Genomic DNA, 12345 nt, shown 5'->3' with positions numbered 1-12345 from the left:
GTATCAAAAGAAAAACAAAACAGAGAGACATAGAGTGCTATATGAAAAAAAATGTACTTAGTGTGTTTTCTTGGCCAATTCCTTCAACAAAATAGTTATTGAAATAATGCTTTTGTGTAAAGCTGATTATCTATGAAATTGGCTCTGCAAGGATTTCATGTCCAATTATGTGAAGGGTTATCATGAAATTCTCAGAAAAATGTTAATTTTATGTCACTTACCATGGTTTAAATAAATAAATCAATAGTATTTTGGAGGAGAGTGATACAAAGAAAGCTGGAAATAAGGAAGAAGTGATTGACTTTTACAACAAATACAATGTTATATACAATTACAAAAGGTCAGTGACTATTTGGTATTAAACTCTGTTATGGAATACTGGAGGCAAACAGCATTATCATACTCTTCTGGCCCCAAAGAGAAGAATCACGGTGGACAAAATAGAGTATTTGCTTCAAATAAAAAGAGGGAATCATGAGGGGCCAGCCTTCTGGCCTAGTGGTTAAGTTTGGCATGCTCCACTTTGGCAGCTTGGGTTTGGTTTCCAAGCGTGGACCTACACCACTAGTCAGTGGCCAGGCTGTGGCAGCAACACACATACAAAATAGAGGAAGATTGGCACAGATGTTAGCTCAGAGCAAATCTTCCTCAAGCAAAAGAAAAAAGAAAGAGGGAATCATGAATTCCTAGTCAAATCAATTTTTTGCCTAGAGAAGGCCATCCTAATCTCTTAAAGACTCAGGTCTGGGCCAGCCTGGTGGCATAGTGGTTAAGTTGGGCACATTCTGCTTTGGTGGCCCAGGTTGGTGGGTTTGGATCCCCAGCTGGTGGGTTTGGATCCCAGGCGTGGACCTACACCACTTATCAGTCATGCTGTGGCAGCGACCCACATACAAAATAGAGGGAGATTGGCCACAGATGTTAGCTCAGAGCAAATCTTCTTCAGCAAAAAACCCCAAAAAAACCACAATTACTTGGCTGAATATAAAAAATTCTAAATCACTTTAAAAAACAAGGACCTTCAGGTCACAGTAATTTGTGAAAGGTCATTTCATATTAAGAGATAGGGAAAAAAATAAAACTCTCATAAGTGTAATGTTGCTTGTATTGATGAATGTGTGTGTGTGAGAGAGACAGAGTGAGTAATTAAGAATAGAAAAATCAACAATTGATGGATTCCATTGATCAAAACAATTCATGGATGAAACTATTCTAATTTTACCACGAAGCAGTACAGGACTTTCAATGAAAATTACTTTTAGTTTTTATTATTTTAAACTTCCTTACTAGGAGGAAGATGTTACAGCTATGTGTAGTTTTGTGGAGACTATTTTGCTAGCATTTATATTATAGTAAAATTCTTTTATAGAATATATTTTAATGTTTTCTATAGAAAATTATCATATTAGTAAAGAATCATCTCTTAAATGCCTATTTTATTTTTGAAAGATTTTGTAGATCTTTTTATATTTACAAGAAGCTAATTACTAGGAGGATCAAAAACTACCCATTGCTAAAAAACATTTTTAATGGTATCTGTATATGTAATTGCTCTATGTTTCTTATGTTTTTCCAGCTCCTACGTCATTTTAGAGTCCCTAAAAGTTACAGTCTACACCATATGCAACAAGTACTATCTCCTACCACCACCTTGGTCAGAACCTATTATAGGAAATTTTGTCACCAGAGCAAGGCTTTGATTCAGTTAGTTATATCAATGTTCTTTCCTTTATTATTTTCAGATGATCAAGAGCTTATTTGGATTTATTACCACCAAATACTAACAACTATGAAATTAGATGTGATCTACTCATCATATTCTGAGGTATTCAAATTTAACAGTAAATAGCCAGTCACTGGAAACTCTGCCTAAAAACCCAACAAGCATTCAAAATCAGTGCCTATCAGAACCTGAAGAAACAGCATATAGAGAGAGTCTCTTCAATTTTGACCAAGGAATATTCAGACGTGGGTGTGGTTCCTAAAAGCTAGGGATGTTCTCTAAACATTCTTGAATAAGAAAGAGTTATCAAGAAAACCAAGCAAGCCCAAATTTAGCTGATCCTCATTCAACTTCTTTTATTTCCTGTGCTACAATCATTTATGGTAAAGAATTATGTAGTTTACAATCACTACATCAAGTAATAGTTTTTGTATGGTTCCGGAACTACTTATGTTCCCAAACTGCTGCCCCTCTCTGCAGTCCTCCGGAAGTTGGATCCTTTTTGGACTCTTACAACGAGGTCTTAGGACTTTTCAGCCTGGGAGATGATACTAAAAAGAAGCTCAGTAGTTTTCTAATTATGATCTTCTATCCCACACTGATGACTGCCAATTCAATCTTTCTAAAGATGCAGTAAAACAAGAGTCTTAGGCAACGTTTTGTAGATGAAGGCATCACTATTTGCTGCAAAACAGGAAACTTTTTCCCTTTCCAGGTAACCTCCCTAATTCTGTTGGCTTCTTTGACTTCAACGAATCTCTTAATCAATATCATCAACAACAGATTTTATAAGAAACTCTGGGTCAATGCCAGATCCATCAGGACCAATTATTTAAGCACAATCTAATGTTTCCCAACTAAATGCAAATTCTTTTTAGTAACTTATGGCTTCTGTAAGCTACTTTCTTTACCTCTTCACAAATTAATGTTCAGATTATAAGATACAATACATTTTCATTGGATAAAAGCTAGACTATACAGAAAAACGAAGAAAACAAGACCACCAATCAAAGACAAGCTCTGTCAACATAATTTGATTTACGGTCTTCCAGTTTAGAGAAACTGGAAGTGTAAATAAGTGTAAAGGTTTCTTTTCTAAAATTGGAATTATTTTATAATTTTATTTTTTACTTAATATATTGTGCATCTTATATTTTACAGTTACTATGGAATTTTGGAGGAGAAAGAAAATATATAACAGCAAAAGAAAAACTAATTCCAAATTCAGATGAGGCCATTTCTTTTTTCTTTCTTTTGTCCAACAAATACTGCTGTTTAATCAGCTGTGAAAATAGAATCAAGTGTGTGACATCTGGTGATTTTTGTTAATGCAGTCTGGTGCTGCCAGCGTGACATTTTGTCACCCGTCCATGGTCTGCTATTTTTAAATTGTTCTTGTCAGCTAGCTATCTGTTAAGTATAGTGTAAAATATACGGTTTCGAAAACTGGAAGGCATACTTGGTTTTACTGAGTTAAATGATGCTGTGGAAACTGAAGACTGTGTCCCACTTTCCCCACTGCCCAGGGCCTGATAATGGGGGTGAGAGGGGATGGAGGGAGAGGTTGTAGAATAGGGTTACATAGGGTTTTTCAGACTGTAAAAATCACAGTCTCGTAAGCTCAATTCACATTTATATTTAAGAGGCTAGTTATAAAAAACTACCTCTCCTGTTGTTCAAGTTTCAGAGTCCAACTAAACTCATACTTTTATATGTCCAAAATAAAAACTGGAATTTTTATTAATTCATAATTATGAAAGTCACCTCTTCACTTCTGCAATATGTTATGATAGGAAACAACTGCTGTATCTTCCTCTAATAATCCCCATTTGCTCTAAAAAGTCAAGTCCTTCAGAGACCTTCACATAACAGAATGTGAGTGCTGTGTTCTAGAAAAAGCTATAAGAAAAAATGCATATTCTACTGGATTCTATTTCCCAACAATTTTCTCTATAAAGTTGAAGATATACTCCTTCAGAAAAAGTATGCACAAGATGCAATAATATGATATGTAAGAATACAATAAAATGGTGTTTTAAATCTTTCTTAAGGAAAAACAATAGAAGTTTGGTACTATAATATTCTAAGTATGTTCCAAAGAATCAAGAAGCAAAAGCTGTGAGCTTAGACCTGAGGTCATATCCTAGTTTCTTCTCATATGAATAGCGGATAATTTCTGGCATGTTATCAATTCCTTTGTGCCTACATTTACTCATTTCAGGCTGTCCTCTATAACAAATCAGAATTTCTGGACATAGTGCCCAGGATTAAAGTACACATAATCTTTTTCTTTTAAAACTCTCAGGTGATTATACTGCTATATTGAAAGGATCATTGGGCAAATTAATGGGAGGTACCTATTAAAAAAAATCACTCAGCTTCTATCTACTTTCCTCCCTTGCATAGATTAAGAACAATCATTTCTTGCTAACTCAGAACCTGTGCCCTAACAGTTTGTGGAATCTGCTAACTTTTATACAAGACAAACTGATAAGGGCCAAAGGGAGGCAGCACAAAAACAGAACTGGAGCAACGATTCAAGTAAGTAAAGAGACAGTATGTTTTTCTGGCACTAAATGTAATGAAGGTGTACTTTTTCTAAAACAAAGGAACCTCCACATTCCACAAAAGGGGCCAATTGTGTGAAAGGCTCTATAATACTAAATTTAAATTGTGATAAATAAAGACAAATGCCTCTATAACACAAAAGGGGTGGCATTGATTCCTTCCAAGTTTCTGTCAATTTAAATGTTTTACAGTACTATCATCAGAAGATAGCTATTTTTTCCCCAGATTCAGTATAGATTTGAAAAGCAAACTCTTCAATATTAGTTCTCAACTGACATCGCCTCTTTTCAGTTTTCAAATTTCAGTTCCATGAATGGCAAAGGAAAAGAAAATTCAAATATATAAAAATGTTTCATCAGGCATTAACCCTCAAGGAGTCAGCCAACTTCTGTCGTAAGAGGGAGACTGCATGGGATGAGAGACGGGTGACTCCTTCCTGCTTTTTGCCAAGATGTCTCCTATATTGTGCTACCCCAGCCAGGGGATCAATCCTTGCTTCACAATGTCACCTACACTGCCCAATCCACTGTGGCTAGTATTTCCCTATTATTCTGCTCTCTCGTCACTCTGTACCCTTTGAATATTAATCCTAAAGGAGGGGTTGATTAGTCAAACCCAGGGACCCTGGGTTTTCACGGGGATTCCCAGTGGCTAGGTGAACCCTCCTTATTGGTAGCAATTTGGAGGACAGCTGTAAAGAGGGTATGGAGATGAACCTTTTTCCCTACCTCTTATCCCACCTCTCCCAGTGCCAGAAATCCTCTTAATCTTCATAGTTATGATGAGAGTTGGATTTCCCTTCAGTCCACTAGAAAAGAGGGCAGAGAACAAATCCTCCCACTCAGGCCTCAACTCATACCTCTACCAACCCACGGAATTCTGTACTTAAAAAAGAAATAAGGGGCAGTTTTCATTAGTCCATTGCCCCTCTCAAAACCCTCCTCATCTCTCAGAAGCATTCTCTCAAACAAACAATAGGAAAAGAAATGCATAAGATATGGTAAGAGACAACAGGTAATGATTAAATTGTTATTGTTAGAACCAAGAATGTAGTTTGAGATCTTTAAGAAGCTGGAAAAAAAAATTAGTCTAATTTTTATTTAAATGAGGGTTCTGTGATCTGACCAATAACACAGAAGACAGTCCTCAGGGTGCTGTGAAGAAAGCTCAGTTCAACTTTTCCTCTACATTACTTGACATTTTTATCATGGGGGAGGAGATAGGGGACCTTTTAAAATTCCCTACAAACATCTTCAAGGCTGACCTAGTACAAATATAAATAAACGTGATAGGAAAAACTGTCAAAGCTCTGTACTAAAATAGAAGTCTTATTATTTCCTAAACTTCTTATTCTGTCATTCCTCCCACTAACCCTTTTTTTCTCCAAATCAAGAGAATAGTTGAATAAAGGGATTTCTTACTAACTGCATTTCTAAGATGTCATATCACTGTGAACACATTTTCACCAAGTTCACTTTAAGTACATCATGAAGTACTTTATTTTTCATCAGTGTGCTATCCTATTTTATTATACTTTCTTTACATTATTCAGATATACAATTTTAGAAAGCCAACATAACTTAGGAGGATTAGTTTTCGTTCTCCTTTAGGTGGTTTTTGATAATAATAAAACGTTTATCCTTCAATAGTCACTATTTCTCCAAGGCAAATACAAAATTTGACAACTTGCATTTGAAAGCTTTCAACATTTAGCTGCAGCCTAGCTGGAAGGAAGTAAATATTGTAGGGATATAAAGGTTTAATTTATTACCCAGGCCAGGCAGTAGGCACACCACTACCACTGCCAGCAAAGAAAATTAAAGATAACATTTGAGCAGTTCTAAAAGTGTCAGGGAGTTTATCTGACCTTCACACCCACTCTATGAAGTAGGTGCTTTATTTTAACAATGAGGACACTAAGGCTTTGAAGAGGCTAACTAATTTATCTAGATCAATAGCCAACTTGAGGCAGAGCCAGAATTCAAACTCAGGTTTGAATGACTGCAAAGTCAGAAAGGCTCAGTTAAAATTTTATCTCCTGTACAGAGAATATAAAACGTCTGGAAGAATGTTAATAAAAATAATAATCTTTGCTATCTCCAGGTAGTAAGTCTCAGGTGATTTTTTCACTCCCTTATCTTTTTATGTAGTATTTGAACAAAATCAAGCTCGGGGCGGGGGGGGGGGGGGGGGGGGGGGAGGGACACACAAGCATACAAAAAACAAATGACTCTGTAACCTGAGTTTGGAGACCCTCAAAATAGTGTTCCCATGTTCAAGTGGGAGAAGAGGACACTAAAGGCAGGAGGAAAAAATACAATAGAGTTCTAGAAGGAAGTGCTTCTGGACAGATTCAGACAGAAGCCACACAGTAAGTCCCCTAGCCTATCACCTTTCTATTAAAGCTCAATTCACCTAGCTGTTTACATCTTTTAACCCAGAGAACCTCTCTACGAATTTACCTTAAGGAAAAGCTATGTGCAAGAACTTGTCCGTGGCAGCATTACCTATTACGAAAAAAATGCTGGAAGCAGTCTAAAAGTCTAAAGTTAAGGCCTATTAATAAATTATAAAGACCAGATAAAAACAGATAATATTCATTATGTGGGAGGTAAAACAATAAAGGATATACCATCACAATGTTTCTTTTCTTTTTTTAGTTATCTTTTTGTTATTATAATTTTCTCCACTTTTTAAAGTCAAAAATTACTTAAAATCTTTCCTTTAAAATGCTAGCATCATAATTATGTTATTAGAAGTCATAAGGACCAAACACATGGTACCATAAACCAGATCTAAAAGTCTCCCAGTTGGAAAAGAGAAGCAGGAAACAGAGGACACCCTAACCCTAAGCAGAGGACAATGATAGGGTGATGTCATTGACCATGGGAAATAGTCCATTCACAGGAAATCAATGTGGGTGGTATGATGAACTGAGAAGTTGCAATCATACTGAGGCTGTAAAAAAGTACGTAATAAGTGCCTTCCAACTTATTAGAATACATTATATCTGTAAGTACAGTGCAGAAGGCTCTTACAGATGAAACTTCACATTTGCAAGTGTAGTGGAGAAATTTCTGCAGAGGTAGTTGGACATCCAATAAAAAAAAAGGGGCCACTAAAAATAGAATAAGGTATTTACATTACCCCATAGCGAGGTACCCTCCTCACACTTTGCCATTGCTAGTCTCAAAAGGGCACAAATATTTCCTGCTTAAATCTTCACAAAATTCCGGAAAATTATTTTACAAACTATAATCTAAGATCCTTTCACAATCTTTCATTGCTAGAAGAAAAGAATACAGAGCACAATAAAACCAGTATGCATAGAGAACAAGGGCTGAATATTTTAGAATAATTAAGAGAGGCTTATAGCTGTTCGTGGTAGAGAAGGAAGATAAATGCAGCCTTCCAAGATACTAAAAACACAAAACAGTCTGTGAAAATCATTGGTTTTTTTTTTTAACACCACTCTCACTTCTAAGAAAGACGAGGTAACGGTGACTAAATATAACAATGAATAAATGAGAGGTTTTTTTCTACTTCTGAAGGCCTTAAAATATAGCTTTTCTCAAAATCCTTTATCTTCTTCATAGCCTGTTAACTACTTTCTTTTCACTGGAAATTGAAGAAAGCAGCAGAAAATCATGAGTGTGACAAGAAAATGATGAAATGAATTTCTGATGTGGCTTGAGGAAATGACTATCAGGTGTTCACGGTCAGTCATACCCTATATAAGAGCCTGGAGAGAACCAGAGGGGATCAAATTCCTCACAACTCAGGAGGGCATAAGGGTTCATACAAGATGGGCATCCCTGTGGCTAATGCTTCACAGTTTTCAGATATTTAGACTCTAAACCCAAGTATAGTGGATCTTTCCACAGAAAATTTTCACTACACTATTTTAAAATATCATAGGGACCCTAACAAGTCCTATAACCCATTAAAAAGAACTATCTGTAATTATGAATGTAACATCAGCCTCTATCCTGAATTTACATGGGCTCTAAAAATAGGAAGTCCTAAAACTGCTGACATTGGGACTTTCTGCCTTATATTTAACCCAAAACGTTTATACACTTTAAGACATTTTCCTTGTGTTTTATCCTTAGAGACTGCAAAGGATCACTGGAGGCTCTTAAGTCTGTGTAGTGATACTTCCTCTACTAGGAAAGTAATAATATTTTAATAAAATGGAACACTTTTCTATGAAGATTTCTGCAGCAGTCTTTGGAAACTGGCTTACCAAATTTCTTACTTCCTTGCAGCATGCTTGGACTTAAATGAATTATCCAGGTTCAGCTAAGGATTCCAAATGCACAAAGCCAAGAAAACCTGGTTTCTGGTCATGCTATAACCATGACCTCAGCTACCCATCACATGCTTCTGCCAGACATTATGATTAAAGCAATCAACCTTGATTATTGTAGGTAGCTGAACCCAGGTTAAAAAAAAAAAAAAAAAAAACAACTTTAAATACATTCCACAATGCTTTACAGAAGCAAACAAAAACAAACAAACCAAAACAAAAGAAAATAACAATTATTAAAAAGCTGATTTTTGTTTAAAACACCAAGCAAGGAATGGACATATGAATATTCCTAACCTGCAAAATGATTCCTCCACATTATATCAGCGAAACTCATTGGTGGGCCACTGGGAGGGTAGTGTTTACCTTTCAGAGGCTCATGATCAGTCCTTATCATATCCATTAAGGAGTTCTCCAACGAGTGCAAGTTAAAAGTGTCATAGGGCCTACTCCGGTCCTACAAATGAAAACAGAGAACAAGACAATACATAAAATTACTTCACAAAATTAATACCATATCCTTTGCTTCTTGCCATGGATTGATGACATGAATCAAAGTTCCAGATAGTTCTAACAACACAGTCATTATTTTCATTAAGAATAATGACTTGGCAACATTAAGTTTAACACAAGTTCCCATAATTAATGAAATTGCATCCTTTTCCTTAATGTACTTTAATGTATACGTCCCACTACTCCAGACTGACTTTCTCTCAAATGAACTAAATGAAGTAAATTCAAAAGGAAGAGTCAAGAGAATTGGCTTTGCCCTCAGCCCTACACCCCCTGCCTCCACTGTCAAATGAACAGAGAGGTTTTTTTCTGGAGGAAGACCATGATTAAGAACACTCAGTCTAAGAAGAGAATCACTTTCCTGAAAAATAAAAAGATGACTGTAGTTTCAATGTAACTTTATTGGGTATCTTTCATGTTTACTGCCAATAAGTTCCATACATTAGATACACTTTATAAAAATTAAAACGTGTCCAAAGTACTAAAATTACCTTTTGAAAGGTACTCACCTGAAAAAACTTTAACCCAAGGTAGTGTTTTCATGATATTAGATTCAAAAACACCTTGAAATTAGAGAGCTAATGCAAACTAAGTGAAGAACAAAATAACTGTTCCGCCACATTTCACTCAAGCCCATGGGAGACCATCACCTAAAAATTATTTTTAGTAGTGTGAGCCTAAAAGGAAAGGCAGCTTATGGCCTAACTTAATACTGTAGGACAGATTTAGTTTGCTTTTGTTTAAGAAAAGCAAGACAACCATTCAACCACATCAAATCAAACTACAGCAATGAGACATTATTTTCAGACTCTTAAACAGCATATCCAACCTTGCAAATAATCACTTATCCTCTCCTGTGAACAAGAGAACTAACAAAATGACTGCCTAGATGAGCAAAAGGGGATACAACAGGTAAAAACCTCAGCTACAGTGACAATTTTCTAGGTTCAGTCTTAACTCTTGGGCAGTTTTCTTCTGGTTTCTGGCAAGCATGGCTGTATACCTATCCAGGGAAGCAGAAAGGAAGGTGGCATTTCCTCAGCACTGAGCATAAATGAGGAACTCAGAGGGTTATTGAATGAATAAATGCAGTATGTACACACACAGGTCCTAAAAGCCCTGAACTGAGAATCAGGAGGCAAGAATGCCAGAACAACTAGTCAATTGGGTACATTATGATCCACCTCTCCAATCTGTGCCTGAAATGCCTCCCTTTATACAAATGAGAGGATTGAGAGAGATTATTTCTAATATCCCTTACAATCCTATACTTTTTTTTTTTTTTTAACTCAGAGATGAAGAGTAGGTGTGGAGGGGGCAGATGTTTTCAAATGCCACAAAGAGAAATTCCATTTCTACAAGCCCTTAATGCACGAGTCAAGGGCCAACTCCCCTACTAGGCCCTGGTGATTCAGAGATGAATGTTATAACCTAGTCCCTGTTTGCAAGTATTTAGTAGAGAGAGGGAGACATAATCAATTAAAATAAGAGCATGACAGGTGTTTTGACAGAGGAATGTAAACAATATAATGGAAAGTAAGTCACATCTATTTCTTAAAGAACATCCATTTGTGTATGTGTGTAATTTTTTTTCCTTTTTGAAAAATCACATTCTATAAAGTCCTAGGTGTCTGGAATCTGAACCTGCCAATTGACCACGTATGAGGCTTGTCTTAGTTATTCTCAATGTCCTCAGTAACCTCATTGGTAAAATGGGATCTTACCTGTGAGGATTACATTGAAATTACCCAAGTATTTATTTTACTCACATTGTGTTTGCCAAAGAGTAAGTAGTCAACATTTTTAAGTTTACTGCTGTCACCTACTTTCTACTTCAACCCCATTTTTTTCTTTATAACACTCCTCAGTTATCTGTCTCTACTATTGGATAAAAAAAGAGACATGGAATATTTTCTTTGGTTCTCCATTTTGGTCTCTATCTAATTCAAGGTCTTATCTTTTACCTTTAAGGTCTTCCTGCAGATCATTTGTTTTGCTTTGGGTTCACGTTATCAGTGGAAACTCTAATTACTTAAGGAGTAAAACTGAATTCCCAGAACTGCAGGCTTATCTGTTCCTCTAAGAGGTATCGTAATTTTTGTCCAAAGAAAAAGCCAGGGGTAGGAAAGTGTGCTGATGAGGAGGTAAAATGACAACCTACTTCGGGCACTGACAATCCCAGAATGATTGTCTAGGAGCCTTCTATCATATATATCCATACTTCCAACTAGAGCCCTGCAAAGTGGGATTGTTTCAAAACAGGCTGATAAGGTGAAGGGACTATAAGAAATGGCTGTCTGAAGGCATTCAAGAATCTTTCCAGCCAAGACAGTTTATTTGTTTTCATTTTTTAATTCTTAATATAATCCTTCAAGGTAGATAACAACATACTCATTTTACACAAGAGGAAGATGAGATTCAGAGAAGATTCAAGCCTGGATCTGACCTCAAACTCAGTACCTAGGGAGTATAAAAATCTGTCCAAAGAAGTTGATCCAATCCATATGGGATAGTAAATGAAAGCTCTATGTAAGTGTTGCATCTAATTACTGATGAAATGACCTTCCTGGCAAGGAGGTAGTGAGTTCCTGTCAGAAAATAGTATCAGATATTAGATGATTACCTGTCAGGAAAATTGGAGGGGATGTTTGGAGGGGTATTCATGTATCCGAAGTGGTTCCCAAATGTGTCAGATTGTCGAAATCACATGTAAAATGGTTAAAACGCAGGTTCCTGGGCTCCAGCTAAAACCAATTTAATCATAATTTAAAAAGGAATAAATGTCCCAGGTGATTCCTATACTAGCTAGATTTGAGAGCCACTAGATTGAATGATTCTTCAAGGTAAGCCTTTACATCCATGAATCTGATCAGTGAAAAGGGACAACAAAATGAGGGAAGGGACTAGAAGGATAGCAGCAGGAAATAAACAAGCCTGGTCAGCTTTGCAGTCTTTCAATTGATTGTGGGTTAGAGAAGCAGTTTGTGGCCTGGTTTTTAAAAGCACAAATTTTGAAATCAAGCATGTGAGTTTCCTGCCACTTGCTATCATGTCACTCTGAAAAAATTCCTAGGCCTTGGTTATCTTCATCTATAAAATGAGAGTGACAATAATTCCCTCTTTATAGTTGTTTTCAGTACTAAATGAAAAAATGTACAACAAGGCATTTGCACAGTGCTGGCTACTGGAATATTAGGGAGAACACAAAGAGACTTCTGAGATGCCACCTCAG

The 12345-nt window shown here is 36.3% G+C and overlaps 1 protein-coding gene across 24 annotated transcripts in view; it reads right to left on the bottom strand.

Annotated features, from left to right (window-relative positions):
* Positions 1 to 12345, bottom strand: part of CPEB3 (cytoplasmic polyadenylation element binding protein 3) — a 222458-nt gene that overhangs the window by 142210 nt on the left and 67903 nt on the right. For 14 of the 24 annotated variants that reach the window (XM_023642591.2, XM_023642617.2, XM_070262126.1 and 11 more), the window contains exon 3: positions 8898 to 9057. In XM_023642591.2, coding sequence (XP_023498359.1) covers positions 8898 to 9057 — 160 coding nt within the window. The remainder of the gene's footprint in view (positions 1 to 8897; positions 9058 to 12345) is intronic. The other 10 variants (XM_023642624.2, XM_070262134.1, XM_070262136.1 and 7 more) reach the window with 1 other exon arrangement.

Source organism: Equus caballus, chromosome 1 (genome assembly GCF_041296265.1).
Source record: "Equus caballus isolate H_3958 breed thoroughbred chromosome 1, TB-T2T, whole genome shotgun sequence".
Taxonomy (NCBI): domain Eukaryota; kingdom Metazoa; phylum Chordata; class Mammalia; order Perissodactyla; family Equidae; genus Equus; species Equus caballus.
The sequence above is the reverse complement of the archived record's forward strand: the minus strand, read 5'-3'. Positions and strand labels throughout refer to the sequence as shown.